Genomic DNA, 20,823 nt, shown 5'->3' on the forward strand with positions numbered 1-20,823 from the left:
AAAAGTTTTAGTCATTCTTTCCATTTAGTTTTTAGCCTTCATTATTGATTTTACTACATTTGCAACTTATTACTATTTTAACTATTTTTTTATACACGATTTACCTTCTTCGTTAATATTAATTACTTATACTAATTTGTCCATGATAGAACATTCATTTGTAAAAGATTTAGTGAACAATATTTCTCAAAGTATTTTACGCAAAAATGTTATTTGATCTGCATATAGCTAAGGGTAATCGTTTTGTAATTTAAGGTGGCAAAAAATCATTTGTTTTATTTTTTCTTCGTCAGATGTGTACTAACAATTTCCTGTCAATGTTACTAATTTCATTGTTTCTAATCAATATGGTAATTTGTGTATGGTTTGTTATTACCTCTGTCGGATAGATACATTACAAAAGAATACCATATTTTACTACATGATACTTATTAAAAAGTTAAAATAATGTACAAAAATCAGAGAATACGAGATATCAAATTTACACATATCGAGACCATAGATTTAGATTGAACTTTTTAGTCAATAAGAGTTTGGGGGTTGCGATACAACAAATTCAAAACTATCTACAATGGTCGAATAACCTATCGATCTATTTAATTTCGACTAATATATATAATAAATTTAGCCAGAAGTGTATATACACATTGTAATGAAAGTGAAGATGAAGATAAAATAGATGGCTTACTAGATGTATCTTGAATATTTCTAATAGTTCTGTTAACTTCTAATTAGTATCTTATAATTTATAATAGTTTGCGCATGTCCTGATTTTTTGACACAACTGAACTTTTAAATTTACTTATACTAAAGCCGTTACGACTTTGATCGCAATTATTTTTAAATATTGTGGGGCAAAGTGGAATTCACCACCATTTAAACAAAATATTTTGTTTCCACCGAATCTTTAGGTGTTTATTATTATTTCATCTTTGTTTTTCTGATTTATAACAGTAAATGGCATTCAGCATGGTTCAATTTTTTTTGTAGAACTAAAATAAAGTAATATTATTTGCATAATTTTTTGCGATGTATATGGGAATTGGTAAAAGGTGTAAAAGTTTTAAATGTATAGTTCATTTGCAACAAAAATCTTTAAAGTTTATTCGCCTATTTCCAATTACCCTGTTGACAGTGATCACTATGCAATATGATATACCTAATTTATTTATTTTAAACTTATTTAACTTATTTTCTCTGTTGGAATGCGACAGGCCAAAAACTGCTGGCACTATAAAGTATAAAGGGACAGTAAACAATAGTTAATTTTAATAAGTAAACAGTCTGGATTATGAAATAGATTTTTCTTACTATACCATTGTTTTACGTTATTTGTTATATCTGAAATATGTCACGTATTTTTTTTTGTTGAAAAAAAAAATGGTCCCCAATGGTGCCTGGCGCTACAGAGCCTGCTGGGAGAGTAAACAATAATCAATTTACGATTATACTAAATAGAAACGTTGCTGGAGTTTCTTTAACTACTTCTTCTACCCCCTTCCGAAGTGGTAGTAGTGATATTATCGGAGCAACAGCAACAGAAAACCCGAGATTCGGCTCCCTCGGACGCATTTGAGTCGGAACGCTAAGCGGGTATTAATGAAGAGTCACAGATCGAGCCGAGGTACCCTCATGTGGACTCTAGAAAATGGCGGTCTACCAATCCGGTAAAATAGTAGTAAGTAGCGGCTCGAGCCGAAGCTTCTTCGGGAGCCTTCGAGCTTCGCTGCTTTAAAAGAGATCTAGGGCTAGGCGTCCCTTACGCTCTGCTACTTCAAACCTGTGAAATTTGAAAATTTCATTTATGTGGCAGTGATAGACCAGTCCAAAAAAAAAAGGAAAATGATCCATGTATTCACATCTTTAAAAAAGCTTTAATACTCATATCCTATCAATTCCTGTACAATAAAATAGTTATACAATATATTATTATGTTATACTCATGAGAATTCGGAAAAAGTTTACTTGTTATTCAATACGTATCCTGTGGTAATTAAACAAAAAAATGTTAAGTTTAGCGTTTTTTAAATCACAAGATTTAAAAATAACATGCTATTTAATTTGATCGTTGAAAATAGCTTGATGGTTTACTTTTATTTATCATGAACGACTCGCATTTGATAGTGAAGTAAAACAGTAAATGAATAAGTTCAAATCCGATAAGCACGTAAGCGCCGAAGTGCGTCCGAACCAGTCTCTTGCAAAAGCGCGGAGTTCGCGCACGCGCGTAGTACTTTTCAAATGTATTGGTGATTTACGCGGGAAAGTTTCTCTTGATAAATAACTCAAACGGTAAAATCATTTATTATATTATTTTAAGTTTTAAATTTATTATAATGAATTTTTACCAATAACGAAATACAAATAGTCGTAAGAATTTAAAAAAAAAATAATAATTTGACCCATAGAGTGACATCTAATCATGGCAGTATATAAAAAAAAGATTAATTTAAAAATCGTTCGAAAAGTTCTTATTTTTTCTTTATTTTTTTTTGTTTTTAGAATACGGTTGTTAAAAATGAAAATATTGTACAGTTTTTATAGTAAGTCTCTAAGCTTTCAATGTTTATTATTTTTCGTGTTAATTATGTATTATTTAGTAAAATCCATGGTAAGTTTAAACTGTTATAAATAATAAACATAGCGCATATACATTACTATAAAAGATGTATATTATTTGATTTTTAACGGTAATTTACACTTTTAAGTTTAAGAAATTGTTTATTAGTTACAGTTTCTGTGTTTTTAATTTTAATTTCAATAAATTTTCGAATAGCATCACATCCTTTACAAGAGTTCCAACTAAGTATTTGTAATCAACTATGTGATGTCATAATTTAGTCAGTAATATATCAAGTATACTATTAACCGAAGCTTATTAGTCACATTAGAATGATATTAGTTATAAGCGTTAAAATATATTGTGTCATGATATTTTTTAATTTTCAATTGCTATTTATTCGGATGGATGTAGAAGATATCCAACGTCAGGGACTTTGAAAAAGATCTTTTTTTAATTATGCGTTTAATTTTTTAAAAAAAGTTTTAATTGATCATTGGTCAATAACGAGTTTTTTTTTTTAAAAAAAACCATTCAGATCTTTTTGCGTGAAGTATCGGTGGTACGATCGCAGTTCTTATATATTTTTTTTGTAATTTTCTACGAGATTTTAAAGCTGCTGTAAATAAAAAATACTCTACTATTATTTTTTAATATACGACTGCGGTCTTGTTTCTGTTAAAGGCAACCAAATATATATTAACTTTGAAATATATCAAGTGGTCTTTAGTGATTCTCTACTGTTTATTATTATCCTTTTATACTAATATTCTTTTATTATTCTCTACAGTCATTATAGGATTATAAACGGTTCTAACCAAAATTTTAATGACATTGTTAATATTAACGAGAGGTAAAAAAGTGATTTACACAAATATCGTATTATTTTTACATATAACTATTATAAGCGTACTATAGGTTGAGAATTACTGCTTTGCAACGCACGGGTCGTTTCGACTTTGAAAGAATACATTTACACAGCGTATTTATCAGTCATAGTTGATACAATAAAATAGTCAACATACAATAGGTTACGTTGGGAAAATAAGACATATACAAACCAGTACGAAAATAGAGTCATGAGATTTGTTGGACACTGGCGAAATATCCTATAGGCCGTCAGTTGTACGCAACCGCCAGCCAGACTGATGTCATAACTCCTTTATTAAAACGGCCTTTGCTTCTAATACTGCCATATCTTGATACACAGTTACTGTATATATAGAATAGAACTTTAAGTCGATAATCTTGATTTCGGATATTTAAAATTCGTAAATTTTCGAAATTTAGTACACCATGATGAAAGTTAGGATATAAATTGAGAGTTAGCAATTACGTCAATTTTATGCTTTTTTTTTACTTTAACCGTAATGTTAGTGCATTAAAAAATGAAATAATAGTGTATATTAAATAGTATAATGTTAAAAATAATACCATTTGTTGTTTCTTCATTACGTAGTGTATTTATAAAGCCTGAATTAATAATTTATTTAATGCTGGAAATAAAAACATTTTATCATATAATATCATATAATGTGCTGTAATTTGTGTATATCCAAAAGATAAATAAATAAAGATTGCAAAAGAAAACTATTAATTTTTTTTCGTGCCCGTTGTATTAGTATAAACGTATACATTACATAAGAGATTTCAATCGATGTATTGATTCATTGTGACATCTCTGGAACCATGGGGCTTAGTTTAAAATTTGGTAGGAATATTGGATTCGCCGAAAAGAGTTTTGCAATGAACGAATTATATGAAATTTCACCCGTAATGTAGGGCTGAAAGGCGTTCATAACAAAAGTTGTTTATTTTCAAACTATACACCTTTTATGGATGTAAATCGTGACCAGAACAAATAATTTTGACATATTAAAAATTACCAGCAATTAATTCAATGAAATTACGTCCACAAATATCAATGTGACGCGAAGACGATAAGTACAACCACTATAGTATGTATAATTGCGTATTTTTAAATAATTACTTTTACAAAAATCCCTGTTAATCAATTTTGTGTTATAAATTATTTGCAATGTATCAGGAAACGCCTTGAATTACATACGTAATTTCCGTTCGCAGGCAATATGGCTTCGACGGCCATATGCGGCCGATTTGCCGTGCTTCTCGCTTTATTGGTGGCTTCCCAAGCACTTACATTCGACGAAGGTAAGTAATTATTTATTATATCATCTTCATCGAAATTTCAGGCTTAGAACGAGGAACAAAGGTCTCTATGGATTTTCAATAGGATCGGTTGGGAGAGGTTTGTATCCATTGTCTTACGAAGACTTTAACAGGGTCATCTGTTCATAACTATGTATTATAACATAGATATTTATATCTCTTTGTCCAGAAGGAACAGATACACTTACTATACTTTTTTTAATTATTTGTTTTATGTACATACCACAGACATTCGTGCCTTTATTAACAGTTAACATTTCCGTGTTTTGTTTGTTCACGTTTCTACATATTAGTGTATACAAAACTATGTTATTCTAGTCCCTTCTTAAACTACTTCCCAACTTTTTTAAACTAACTTTTGTGCTTTTAAATTTTGTTCACGTATTCTTTTTATGATTTAGTGGTGTCTTTTTTTGTTTATTTGTCTTCACGGCGCCTAATAATGTCCAAACTTATTATACTTACGTATGCAACATTACCCTGTTTGGACTCTTGGGCTCTTCTGGCATTCTTCTAATCATATACAAATAATCACTTTAGATGATCTTAAGTGGATAATTATCATCTTCATTATTTCAGTCTTTAGTCAAGTTCAGTTAAGTCCACGACTGGACTTTAAAATAGGACCCTTATAAATTTCCAATAGAAATAACTGAAAGCGGCTTGCATCCAACGTCTTTCGGCAAAGGTAACAATGACGTCTGTCTACCTTGGGGGTGTATGTTCTACGCTGCATTTGTACGTCCTCAAGACCTCAAGGCTCCCTCTGGTATCTGCTCGCTATGGAACCTTCCCATAGCCATTTCAACTTGCCAATCACCTGTGCTATCTCGTTTACCTTTGATAGTCTACGGATCTCCGTTCGTAGACGGATAAAAAAGCTTAGAGTAAATACAATGAAAATAGTATAACACGAATGTTTTTCCCGTGCGATACCGTACCGGCAATGCATACTCTTAACTCCGTATAATGAAAATATACGATGAATAAATTATAATATTTATTTGACGTTAACTATGTGTTTAACTCTATTAAACTGGTCGATTGAGCCTTAATACAGGCTTTTACGTTTTGAAGGATCTAAACTTAAGTGTATTAAGAGAACCAACTCTTACGTAACTAAAATATTACATTTGATTCTATGTAAGAACTAGCTGTTAACAGACTTGACACATTGCCAAGTTATACACCGGTCGCATTCAAAAAGAAAAAAAAATTAATCTCACATATTTCAGAGTGATAAAGATAAAATATGTTTATTCGATATAGGAACTTTTAACAGAATTCTTATTGATTGTCAACTTAACTATTTATTAAATACGAAGAAAAAAAAATATTTTCAATATCGATAAATATTGATCGTTATCGATAGAACATTTGCAGCACGTGAACTGTCAATCGCAAAAAGTTTACAGCGAACTGTCAAATGCGCGAAGTTTCTAGAACCCGCAGAATCTAATGTAGCGCAGCGGTGTCAGTGTCAACAGTTATTATATTTTTGCAATTTCCACGCAGTTTTCTGTTATTTTTTTAAAAGCATCTTCTATAAAATATTACGAATTTTATTTATAAAGACGAATGAAATCGGTAAATTCCTTCACAAGTTATTGCGTGACCTAGGAAAATATTGATACATTTTTATATATAGATTAATATTAATTTAAAATAATTTGAGAGTTAATCCTCAAACTTCTAATGCAATTATTATTAATATAAATAATGTACATAATTGTGTATGTATAAGTTAGAAAAATTAAAATTTAAAATAATTGTTAATAAAAGAATCTAACGTCTATGTCGTATATAACATTAAATCCACTAACATCCATTAATAACTGGATAGCGTTAACAGCTGGATTGAATCCGTATATAGTATACTGCCACAAGAGAGTCGTCTCTGTGAAATGGTTCTTAAAATAAATGACTATTCCTGTCCTCTTTAGGGTGGTGTGTGTAATGTCTGCAAGTCTAATATAGAAGAGTGGAAAGAACTATTTTGATTGCAGTAATCATTTATGTTACAGAAGAATTTTGAAATAATTTCGATTTTTGATAGAACGTCAAAGAAAAAAATACTAAACACCGTCACTGACGGACAAAGTTGTTTGTAATAGTGCGTCTGATCGTCCAAAGATCTACCACCGCGATTACTATTTCTGTCAAACAGTAAATATAATGATAAAGTTCAAAGACCCATACTATTATAATTACTTAATGTAAGTAAAGGCGAATTTTATTTAAAATATTAATCAGAAAGCTTAAATATTTAAGATCGTTGTGAGGTCAGCTACTATAAATTTCACTTGTTTTAAAAAAATAACACAGCTCTTCCCGAGGTGAGACAAAAGAGGGAGGCGTTTGGTCGCGCGTTTATTATGTTGTTTAAATAGACGTCCACTTCAAGGCATAGGCCTCTCTCAAAGATATCTATAGAGGAATATATCATAATCGCGTATGGCAGGCGAATGTGCAATCGCAGTGTGGTAATATGGTACGCAGAAGACGCTGATGCTCATCTTCTAGAAACTTGTTTGTGATCAGTGGCATTTATAAAATTATTGCTCAAAGTATTATGTAAGTTTTTGTCCAAGGGATCAAATCTGCAATCTACGAGCACAATCGCAAGTTTCAGTCCTCTACTGCTGGGCTACCACGACTTACGGACGGTTTTTTCTTATCTTTTAAGATATTTACTTATTTTACGTACCTTCATTAATTTATTTTTACGCCGCAGAATCGGATAACTGGCAGTAAATTTCTACGGTATAAGGCTCGCTATTATATACCGTGTGCATAAGAGGTGTTTAAATAAATAAATATAATAAGCAAATTAAGCTGTTTCTTATCTTTAGGATATAAAATGTTGTGATTAAGTTACAGAAACATTTTATGACAGTTTAAAAATAAAATCGATGTGTAAAAGAAAATTTATTCGAACGCTGTTTTGATTGTGTTCATTAACCATTACTTTTAGTGTTAAGATCATTAGCCGGTTCAGCGATGTGCAGATCAAACGATGTCTCCTTTCGAAAGCAAGCGCAATACATTTTGTACGCGTTGTTATGCGCTTGAGTACTTTTTGCCATTGACAAATGATCTTTGACCTTATTTACTACTTCACCAGGTTTTGAGATGACAGGTGGCTGTACGTTTGTATACAGTTTACCTGTTTACCTTGTGTTCTTATTTAGCAAAATCATCAGAGAATTTGTCACTTCGTTCAGGGGTTAATAATTTATGTTATGGTTTGAATGAGTTACTTTTCATTAGATTATTTAAGTCATAGATAGGTTGGTAGTTCAGTAACGGAAAGTAGTAGTTGAGGGAAATATCTTGTGCAACCTTTGGCCTTTGGGGTCGAAAGATTCTCGTTTGGCGACCACGAGCCGGCAGACGCGCTGGTAACTGCTGAATTACTTTAACCGTAGACAACAAATACATTATTAATTCCGCTAATAAACAAATTGTAACAAGAATAAATCAATAAATAAACTAATAAAAAACAGTCGACAGTTATTATACATTTTTCTTATCAATATAGTTTATTTTTATTTTGCTGTTGAAGCAGAGAGATTCTCCTGTGGCGGTCAAAGGCCACCCCCACTAGATGGACCTATGACAAAGTTAAGGATGCGGGCAGAGCAATGACGATAATTGTTGCTATCTTTGCGGGATGCCCATGCGTCGCAAATAGCGTCTATGGGCTGAAAAGATGAAGAAGAAGAAAAGAGATGTGTTCTTTTTTAATATTATGATTATTATTACAGTAAATCAAGTCGAAGGCTGCATCAGAAGCTTCGGTTTGATTGCAGTGAACGGTGAAGCAGTGTTTGTTATGTTAAGGATTAAAGTTGTTTAGTCGTTAGCATTTACATTATACTGTGTATTGAGATGGCAGAGTGTTTAAAGATTAGGTATCCTGCAGGAGCTCTAGCTTCTGGCTGATATATTATTTTTTACACCGTCGCTTAGTTAAACGCCTAACGATGTGATATCTTTGGGTACAGTTTAAAAATGATTTGTGACATAAGAGCAAAAAAATTCAAAAAACATAAATATAAACATATAAGTTTTGCAAGTCAAGGTTCTGAAGTGGATCATGGGCCGCAAATGCAACGCAGAATAATAAGGAGGACGAATAAGACCCTGGACGTAGGCTGCTTCCTTTCGGTTTAGTTGGAAAAAGGAGGTTTTAGCCCATCTTTGGACTTTATACAGCTAAAATAATGATGATGATAATGATGGAACCATTCATAAATTTATTTAATTGAAAAGTACTATTTTAATTTAACCTTAAAACGTACAAGTTATTTTATCTAAACTATTGCTTACGTTAATTCAATGTCTGCATGTACATTTATTTAAACCTATACGCACTGTTTATCTATGAATGACTACGTTACTTTACTTCGATAAGTGGTTTTCCGGGTGTGGTGTTGGCTTGAATGAAAAACATATAGCAATAGTTCTATAATAAAATAATAAAGGAATCAGTTGTTTGTTTAATTAATTTAGTCTCATTATTATTCACTTTAAACGTCTGCCATTTATTATATAGAATTGACACTGCTCACAAACAAGTTGTCAAAGGATAGGCAGCAGCATCCTCTGCCTACCATAATGGCACACTGCGATCGCCAACCCGCCTGCAAAGCGTGGCGATTATGATATATCCCCCCATTGATATCTTTGGGTGAGTTATATGCCATGCAGTGGGCGTCTACAGGCTGAAATGTAGACATTTCACATAGGATCAATTACAGTGACCACTTGGTACTTAATAAGAAATGCTAAAATAGCTTAACAAGAATGAGATTGAACTTACCTATAGAGCTTCCTTAAACTTAAAGCCACAAGTGTTCTAAGCGCGTTATGATCGCAGAAGAGTCCACAACAAACTCAGAAGTTTTTTTTTGTGGTCACTTTAATAATATCATTAATACAATACAATTTATTCCCCAACAATTAAAAGCGATAATTTACTGTAATTATTCGACATCGTAACTGGTCTTTTTACATGTTTTGGATTGATAAACTACCTAAATTTCTTACATGGTTATTCAGAGATATTACTTATATATGGGAGTTTAATGTAGTACGAAGTTTTCCATAAAAGAGTAACCATATGGAGCCCAGAGAAAGGTATAACACGCTTATCATTACTTCTTATATATGTATGCATAGAACATATATCGTTTAAATTGTGTAATACTGTATTTTTCTATTACTCTTTGGTGTACTGTTTTGTACACCGTTGTACTATATTGTACCTTCAGTATACAATCATCCGTTAGTGTATAAAGTCAGTGGGTCATGGAACAGATGGCGTTGACCATATTAGTTTATCGAGTTTGTTTGCGCAAGCCCTTTTCCATTCGAGTACCGAATTCCGAAGTAAGCATTGAACTTGCATTGTATTCTTCCCCTTAATCTCATACTTAAGTATTTTGCGTAATACGCATTCAACCATCTTTTGAAACATATAGTTTCACTAACTTGAAGAAGTTTATATATTTATTTTTGGAAGTATTCATTGTTGTGAAGAATAAAATGACTAACTAAAAGATAAGATTCACAAACGGTAATTGCGCCGGAAAAAAGGAGATTTAACACATTTGATTTGTTATGCGAATACTTTGATTTAACACCTTGCACACACTTAGCATGTCAGTGTATGTATTTTGTAAGAACTATGTAGCTGGCATAAATATAAGTGGTTTAAGAGCTAAGGGCAATCTCTTCGAGACAATCATAGGAAGGAGTTACCGCTGGAGAAAAGTGGGAGTGTAGGTATAATAAGATTATTAAATAATAAAAATAATGAAAACACCTACCAATTACTCAAATAAAAAAAAAACAAATAAAAATTTATATACACACACAGAAAAAGTTTTAAAGTACATGAAGCATTTTATAAATTGAAGCGATTATAAGTGATATAAATCGTACACTACATTAAACCATATAAGAGACGGTTTTTATTAGCTATTAAAAGTATTTGTTGCTTTTCTCGCATTTTTTATTTTTCTCTCTACAAAAACCTTCCAAATTGACAAATCTATCGAAATATTCTCGCGTATAAATATTTATTTATACTTAAGAATTTTTCAGGCAATTTGAACAGATTTATGAGAAATATATATTTATTTATTGGTAGCCCAGCGGTAGAGGACTGATGTTAGCGCTCCTAAGTTGCGCGTTCAATTCCCGGGATATAATTTTATAATTCACAGTTTGTGCATTGATTATACATAATGTCACAGCTCGCAAGTTTTCAGAGGATGGATAACAGCGTCCTCTGTGTACCATAATACCACATTGCGATCGCCAATCCGTGCCAGATCGTGCGGCTGGCTACCACCACCATCAGGGGAGTACCGAACAACGGTGCAAAATCAGACAAGGCCTTCTGCCCACTACCCAATTTAATTAAATAAATATATTCTTCTTCTGTTGCCGAGTTGCTGTTTTCTTTCACATACCATCTACAGCCTCCTAACGGCACAAGTGATTATGGTATATTCTGCTGCAGATATATTTGGGTTATGGCTTATGCCTTGCAGCGGATGTCTATGGGCTGAAACAACAACGATATTATGTATAAGAACACATGCTCCATTAAATGTCATCCTTTCTCCTAAAGCTATTCTGTGACAAAAATCGGACAGTAAAATAGCTGCTGAGGAATCTATTATCTACTCGTAGAGTGCCGAATAATCTAATGATATTATTATTGTAGAGTAAGATTAGGTATAATCGCGCATCATAGTTTGAAAAATAGCGTTTTTATTTATATAACGGTTACACAATTAATATATTCAAACTGTTGTTAGCTTATAAAAATTATTTGTAAATAGTCTATAGAGGCCTAAAAATGCACATACACCCGATGTAAAATTCGTAAAACAAAATGACATAAACGAAATGAATTATGAATGTTGTTACGAAACAGCCCTCTCTGATATTGTGCCATATTTAACTATGACTAATTTAATGCCTTTGAAAATGGGCATAACATCTGTTCTTTATTCTTTGTTCTGTTTAATTCATTAAATTGTAACATTTGATTCACGTAACATATGATTAATGATATTAAATTATATGCTGTGAACTTTATGATGATCATCGAAACAATTTGTGGCGACATAATAGCCACTACAAAACACATAACTCCCATAAAGTCATTCTGATGTTTCTTATATATATATCATTAACAAATATTGACACTTCTTCTTTTTTCATTTGTTACGAAGACGACGTACGATTGTGCCTGTATTATTATTAATAAATATTGGAATCAGAACTAACAGAAGATTTCAATCCGTATCACTTCTTCCCAAAGTGGTGACCCTGCCGTGAAATTCTTATTTATTAATAATATTTCTCTTGTGTTTTAAGATACTGTGTGATTACAATTATTTTGGTGTTATCTTATAGAAATGTCTTCGTGACTTAAATAAAGTATTGCATATATAGATTGCAATAAGAAAGAGCTATTGATAAAGCAATGCGGAGGAATAAAGTTACTGACGTAACTGAAGTGTTGCTTGTCTGAAGTAGCAGTTGGGGGGGAACATTGCTGGAGCAACAGGTGGTCGTCGGGTTCTCGAGTACCGACCACGAGCTGGTAGACGTGATGTTGTTGTAGTCCGCTTATTAGCCGGATGCGGGAAAGGCCGCTAGTTGTTGAGATCTTTCGGGGAGGCGTATAGAATTATACAACTATTGCAATGGGCATCTATCTAATGAGATGATGATGACAGATGGATAAATATCCGATTTGTAGTAATATTGCATGGAATAAGTAAGAAAAGGACCAATATTTAGCCACTTCCGCACATGCAGTAGTAGTCGTGCAACAAAGTGCACCTCCCGCCAGCCCGCTGATAAATGCGCATGCGGCAAACAATGCGAATTACACAACTGTATTTGCAGTACACTACTACTGTAATTGCTGAAGTGGCTAAATATTGGTCCTTTTCTTACTTAGGATGGACTTTCCGCAAGGTAACGCCTGATTCCATTAAATATTGCATTGAATGTAACAGCTGGAGTTTGCTTTTTCTGGAGGTTGCTAGAGGTCTTTGTGCCAGACTTAAACCAGAGCTAGAAGTAGTAGTAATATCAGCTAGGCATATCTGGGCGTGTCATATTTGGGCGCCTGTGAATTGAAATGCTAAATCCTTGCGTAAATTCGCCATTTCATAGAGCAAGCCTGAGGAATTTAAAAGCTCGGTTGCCTCCCAATCCAGTAATTTTACATGTGATGCTAAGGCTTGAGCCACGGTTCCTTAGGGAACTATGGAGCTAAGGAATCTAAAGGAGGCATGAAATAGATATACGTATTAAGATACAGCATGAATATATTATGAAGATTAGTGGCATTAGATACTATGGAGATGTTTTGGCGACATCGCACAGACAATCAGATGATTTCGACAAACAATTGCTTGTAGGAAACTGGACGATAAAAGACCTTGGGAACGATCACCTATCCGCTGGTCTCAAGTGAAGTTAATAACTGGACTCTCTGCATCCGCCCTGAGGAAATCGGACAATAGAATGGTATAGAAAGACCTAGTAATAACTACAAGGTGGACTTTCATATATGAGAAAATGTTTGAGAAAAAAGATATAGATTGGTGGACGAAAAACTTACAAATTTCGATCTATTTTCTAGTCCACCGATATTCGACAAATTTTTCCTTATCATAGTGACGTTACAATATTCAAAAAATATTCTATATCGGGAATTTAATCCACAATCTATTATTAAACAGCAGCCCTTTAACACATATCAGTCTCATATTTACAGCCATTGAAAAGCACAATAGAATGTATTAAGCATTTTGATTTGGTTACAACTTCGCCCAACTTATACCGCCTCCCACACTTATCCGTTGCCCTTGCCTTATTGGGTTGCACGACAATCGAAGTAGGCCCGAATTCATAACCTTGGGAATTAGGTTGAAGTAACTTTGAATAATCTGATCATTTTAAAATGATAAGTTGCCGGATAAACTCTTACTAACTGAAGTGACCGATTTCAAATTTGGTATTAAAATTATTTACTAACAAAAATATTGCACGAGAAATGACTACAATGCTTCTAGAATTAAATGTTTACGTTGTAATAATCTTTTTACCGATTAAGAAACAAGGTATAAAAGATAGTTTTTTTCTTTTAGTTAGTCTGTGATCTAATCGATGTATTTAATTATATATATTTATTTTGTATATTATAAAAGAAAATGTGTTAATTTAGTTTTTTTTTTAAATTTTTGACTCTGACTCTACAGACGTTGTTTTATCTACGAATAATTTGTTTGAATCTTAATAATTTAAAATTATGTAATTTAAAAATGTAGCGTTTATTGTATTGATATTTAATAAACATGTGGTAGTTCTTTTTTCTGGTTGACGTTAAAACTTTTCAAATATGGAATAGACAACGGTTTAGCCATATTAAAAGCATAGATTTTCAAGATTGATGCCAAAAATACTCATTGATTTACCTTTTGATTTATTTATATATAACACAATCGTAGGAATTTATAATTTTTTCATAATAATCGTGTTCGGATTATTATGAAAAAGAAAAAGTGTAAATGAAATTGTTAGTTCGTTCTCAAGTTTTTATAAGTATTCATATACGTATGTCATAGGACAAAATTTAAGTTAGTACGTGGGTATATTCGTACATACATTCCTGTGTTTTTTGTATCTTCTAAAAATCTGAACACAAAGGCAGTTTTGATACCTGTAACATGACTGAAAAAAAAACATATTTTCAAAAACTCCTGCGAATATACCTAACAATTTACCAAATTTTCACGACGACCGGATGTATAATTTTTCTTTAACCAGTACAGACAGACAGACACGTGCATTTTTATGTATATATAAATCACATAATCGTGTATACAAATAAGATACAAAATATGTTTTTTTTTTAAATCCATATTTAATTTATAACAAACATTTAAATTTGTTAAAGTTGAAATGAGTGTTAAAATGAAATTCAAACGAGTTATAGTTCATTAGGTGCCCACTCACAATCGCCGCCCACGTGTTCAACCCGGGAATTGACATCGGAAAGATTGAATAAATCGCATTTATTACCGTTTGACAAAGATTGTAGGAACATTAGGTCATGGTCTCAATAGGTATATGTGTTATGAATTAGTGCTTGTTTGTGACCAATACTTTACTGTACACTAGTTTTTTTTTTAAATATAGAGTGTCTAGTAGCAGAATTCGAATTTCAAATTCAAATTTTTCAGTAACCGTTAAGCGGGATCGCGGGAGGAGGGCAGCGCTAGCTTTACTTCAATCCGAGTTTCATAGAAAAATTAACTCTTTTCGAAGTCGCTGCCTTAAAAAGATGCCAGGTTCGCAGGCGTTGAGGATATGGGTTCATCGTAGGTCACCGTTCATTTAAAGCAAACCAGGGAAAGACAGAAACATGAAGTAGTCTCGACCCTTGCTTCTCCCGAGATGTCTTTGCCAGTACTGAGGGCTATCGGTGCGTTCAGAAAGCCACTCAAAAGGTATTAGTCATTACACATACCAGACAGCTGTCTAGCCATTTTTAGAAAGAGGTACGTCCACGACTAGTTTTATATACATATTTACTTTAACTTATAAAGTCTCAAATTATAATATATCAAAGGTTAGTTTAGGTAGCTCCGATCCCCAGCAAATACAGGAAAAAAGATTACGATGGTATGGCCACATTCAACGAAAACCAGATGACCACGTGGTAAAAACTGCCTTATGCCTCCCAGAATTCCCAAGAGGGAGAGGGCGTCCAAAAGCTACGTGGTGGTCTAATATCAAAAAGAAACTGGAAACCCTTTAACTTGATGCAGGGACAACCCAGGATAGAGTGGCCTGACGCAAATTGGTAAGGAGACCCGACCCAAAATAAAGGGAAAAGGGAAGGAAGAAGAAGAAGAAGATAAAGTCTAAAATTCATATCAACTAAAATTTGCCTGCGTGGAGTTCTTAAGTACTTCAACCGCATTGCACAGGGGGTTTCAGAAAATATAGAGAAGACTATAGTTGGGGGGAAAGTAGAAGGTAAAAGGGTTACAGAATTTTCACATCACAGGACTGACGCAGTTACAAAAGCGTGCAATAACGACTTGTACAGCTCCATATAACTTAAAAGTCTGTAGAATAATTTAGTAGAGGCTTAAATGTTTGGCCAGCACCTTGTCATGAAGAATGGAGCAAGAAGAAGTAAAACGCTTAGATTATCTTCTTAATAATATAATTAAATTCTGACAGCGCTCATTTATTATAATAAGTACAGATCATAAAGCGTTATTTATTGAATTACGAATATTATTTTTTTAACTTAAGAGGGCAGTGCCTAATGGTGGGCGGAGGAATGGCGTTGTAGCAAGTTGCGTATGCTTTACGTTATGTAACAATCGACATAGTTATTGAATTAGCGTGGGTGCAGACTGCACAGCTCAACGAACCAACTATGACGTCACTCGTGATTACGTCATAATTATTAACGTAGTAAACACAAATAAGCGTTTCATGTAATGTTAACATGTCTAATGGATGCTAATTTTTAATTAGTTCTGTTAATCAGTTTACTATGAAGTTATTGTATCAAATGGATTATGTTTGCTTATAAAATTTTCGTAAAAAAGTTCACATAGATATGAAAATGAAAAAAGATAATATTAACGATAATTTTATGTGGCAATCTGTTATAACAATGGGAGAAATAGAGAGAAACAAAGCAGTGTATCATGTTTTTATACGTAAGTGTAACATGATTGTTATGTAAAATATGTCAGTGAGGAAGTAGAAGGAAGCTATATCGGTATATAGCTTAACAGATTAATAAGTTGAAGTAGCAGTGGGCAGGCCACAGCGCGCAGGATTAATGGCATCTGGATCCCTAAGGATCTGGAGTAGATACCACGGACAAGAAAGCGCTGTGTAGGCCGTCCACCCCTAAGATGAAAAGATTGTTTTTAAGGTCGTTGGACGACCCTGAACCAGCCCGCTTCCTACCGGTCCTATGGAATGGAATGGGGGAGGCCTGTGTCCAGTCGTGGAAAATGGATGGTGAAATGAGGATTTTTTTATTTAATATTCTTTGTTGTACACGTTAGGATACATTTAATAAGTTACATAATAATATACAAAAAAGTACAATGGGCGGTTTTATTACACAAGACAATCTCTTACAGATAACCAAAGTATGGAAAAGGTAAAAGTACTAATAATGGGTAGTTTACGCGTACAAAAAGTACATATTTACAAACAAACGAACATAAACATACGTATGTATATAACATATATATTTATAATAAATAAGGTATAATACATATTATAAATAGTAAGGATAATGAGTCTTCCTTCTGAGAGATCACGTCCTAATTCACTGCGTGACAGCATATTATTTGATGCCATACACCAATATATCGTAAATAATAATATTTTATATTAAATAAATACAATATTTTTTTTATATATCAAATGGTATATGATAACAAATTGTTCAGTAGCATTGTTATCTATTCCGTTAGTAGTGCCGTGTCTTAGATAAATTCGAAAACGGAAAACGGAATGCGAAATATTGATATTTCTCAATGAAATATACAGCACATTTATACCTTGTTTTGGAGTAAGATAAGTTATTTTCTGGAATTGACGGTATAGAAAATGATATCAATATGAAAGATATTTTCTTAGAAGAATATATATTCGAGGAATACATATGTACGCAGTAAAATTGGACTAAATGCAAAGATCGCGACACGCCAAAAACTTCATAAACACAAACTGCAGGGACATAGTAAACAATAATTATTTTTAATGAACACTAAACAGAATTTTGAAAACGATTTTTCAAATTATATTATAAATCCGTTGTTTATTATTTGTAAACCATCGATTTTTGGATATAATGTAACATATGTTGACAGTAAATGAGTTATACATTAGCTCTTTTTATTAAACGGTTTTATTTAGTTCGACCAATACGGAATTTATTTGTTTATTTATTTGGGTCAAAATTAGAAATTGAAATTTAAGCACATTCCCGTTGTCAGATTGATCTGAAATTTGGTACACACATTTAATTTAGATGACAATACAATATAATAATATCAATAACATTATAAATCTAAGATGGCCGCCGATACAAAATGGCGGATTATATATTTTTCCCTAACCCCCCAATATGGGTATCAAATGAAAGGGCTACACTAGTATAACACGATGATTATGTCAAAATTTAAAATTCAAAATGGACGCCTTTCCAATATGGCGGACTAGGTACATATTTTTCCACAACCACCATAATATGGGTATCAAAAAACCGTCTAACTTAAAAGTTTTTTAAATGTATTTATTTACAGTTGTAAATAATCAATTATATGTGTTGCTTTTTGGAAGGATTTTCGTGTTTAAACAGTAAAGTCTATTCTTACAAATTATTAAATAATCACTATGTTCCGCTTAGAAGTGCGCCATGTTTAGTGGCCTTTGAGACGTCATTTCACGTCACAAAGTGATGAACTTGTTTATCAATGTGCACAATCTTTTAATACTGTATTATTGTTATATCGTATCACTTTAAAAATACTAAAAGATACTTATTTTTATTGTTTTATTAAGGAACGAGTCCTCAGTAACTATGATACATTTAAGTCTGTTATTTAAAATAGCGGGCGCCTTGCTATATTAGGTGAAGTCTGCGAGCCTATAGCGATGTGTTCTCAGGTTCGAGGTGTGGCGCGTGGGTTGAAGCCGGCTTTTTGTTGATACTGCCTTTTTACTATCATTTAACGAACGGTTTGCCAATATTAAATACATTGTAAACAACATGTGGCATATAAGGTGTATGTATGGGTTAATTACTTATTGGTGTAAAAGCTAAACGGGTGAATGTATAGCTCATTTGTCAGCAAAAAGATTTAAAACTTTTACATCCATTTTCAATGACGTTATATAAAGTGATCTCTCTGAAATAAGTTATATTAATTTATTTATTTTTATTACAATTCATCGGGCCCATAACGTATGGTAATATAAATTCTACAGGGACAGGTAATAAACAATAATTAATTTTAATGCGTCGTAATTCTAAATTCAAAAATCATTACCTAATCTATTATTTCTGTAACTATTGATTTTTGTTTAGGGTGTACCATACGTTAATTGACAGCAAATGAGCCACAGCTTATAGAAAGAAAGAAGCGGTTTCCAGGCCGTCAAAACGCGGTAAATTAAATCAATCTGTATATTAATTTACTGCGTCGTTTGTATGGTAAAAGAAAAGAATTGGTTTTGCTTTATTGGTAATTATTATTACATTTTATTTGTATTTAAAAATATCGAAAAAACGACCAAAGATATTACCGAATTGGCGGAGCCATTCCCATCCTTTTCCATCCATTTCATAAGATATGGCGATTATTTTTTATGTAAGTACCTAAAATATTATTCCTATAAAAGAATAATATTTTAGTTACTTTAAAAATTATCGCCATTTTCATATGAAAATGCAAGGGTTTTTGTTTGTAAATGAAATGGTGACATAACAAGAGTTAAGGCACTTGCATCTATAAACTACTCACATACATGTTACCGTGTACATACAGAGTGGAAGCGTCAATCGACGCACACTTCGAATGAATCGGTTCCGTGAAATGTCTTAGCTGTACTTCTGTTTATTTACGGTATGAGACGGGATAGATATCGAGGTCAGGGTTCCGTCGGCTTCAGGAAGACCCTATAAGGCTCCGGTGGGTTTTTATACCTTGACCGTTACGCCATCGGTATGACGGTGACATCAGTGTCTCAATTAACCATATACTGTACCGCTAGGCGGACGCTTAGGGTTTATTTAGCTTACTAACTGTACTTCAACGAGATTGTTGTACAGTATTTGTCTTAAGATTTAACGTAATGCAAGATATGTAAATATATATATACTGCAAACATCAATGTTGTGATGTACTCTGGAATACAAAAAAGAATCATTTTTTTGGTTTTATCGTCTGTGAGTCAAACTTATGTTATTGTCATCCGAGTCAAGAATAACTACATAAACGCTTGTGCAAGTCAGTGCCCTTGTGACGTCATCGCGATTCTCTGCACATGCAATTTTAAGCACGAAAACGATTTTATATATTTTTTTATAATGTCATGTTTTGAATCCAAGTAAATCTTTCGTTATGTCTATGTGATTTTTTATGGTAATCAAACCAAAGTAAGTTGTAAATTCGTACATGAATTCGATTTAATGATAATAAGAGTTTGATTAAAATAGACGTCATTATGAGATACAAAAGCCAAATCCGTATTTGGAATTCCAAGAAACAAAATTGCATGATTAATTTTATTCCTTCTATTATTATTATAAAATTAGCAGTCGGTATAACAGATTTCGTCAAATTATTGGCCAGCACACTAATAAAAAAAAAAAAACGATTTTCTGATTGATCATTTTATTAGTAGATTTATAGTTTTAAATTTTTTTATACACTTTAATTATAATATGAAAATTGCTATGTTTTACGGTACATATTACTTGATTTTTACATTTTCTTTTTATTAAAATCAAATGTTTGACAGCTAGTGATTTTACTTAAACTGTGGTTTTTCAAAATAAAAGTATTTTTAATATTTTTCTTGTAATAATATTTTATTTTTCTCTCCATATAAACCTCCTTGGTGAGGTAAAGTATATGTATGTATGTATGAAAAAATAGCTCCAGTGTTCGAGCGATCTACTAGTTTCACGCGTGGGTTGTATATATATTTATATAATACATACTTTTTATAATTAAGAATTAGATAAAAGTAATTAAGATTCTGAAGTTGTGAAAATATCTTTTTTTTTTTAATTATGTCGTCGTTTGCATAATTGCATTCAAATTCGGAAGTACATAAGATTATAATGGTATGTTACACTAATATAGTTTTCGAAGAGTGTTTCGTTAATATATTAGACACAGCAAGAACCCTCAGACTAAGATTATAATTACCAGTTATCAGTCTCTGGTCTTCTACTGCTTTGATTAACTTACTTCCTA

The 20,823-nt window shown here is 32.4% G+C and overlaps 1 protein-coding gene across 1 annotated transcript in view; it reads left to right on the forward strand.

Annotated features, from left to right (window-relative positions):
- Positions 1 to 2,207: 2,207 nt before the first annotated feature.
- Tsp (Thrombospondin) overlaps positions 2,208 to 20,823 on the forward strand; it is a 46,750-nt gene continuing 28,134 nt past the window's right edge. The window contains exons 1-2 of the mRNA XM_068764038.1: positions 2,208 to 2,292; positions 4,646 to 4,732. Coding sequence (XP_068620139.1) covers positions 4,651 to 4,732 — 82 coding nt within the window. The 5' untranslated portion in view covers positions 2,208 to 2,292; positions 4,646 to 4,650. The remainder of the gene's footprint in view (positions 2,293 to 4,645; positions 4,733 to 20,823) is intronic.

The sequence above is a fragment of the Battus philenor genome, unplaced genomic scaffold (assembly GCF_028537555.1).
Source record: "Battus philenor isolate CCGP_79_NKW_IND1 unplaced genomic scaffold, ilBatPhil1.0.hap1 SCAF_19, whole genome shotgun sequence".
NCBI lineage: Eukaryota > Metazoa > Arthropoda > Insecta > Lepidoptera > Papilionidae > Battus > Battus philenor.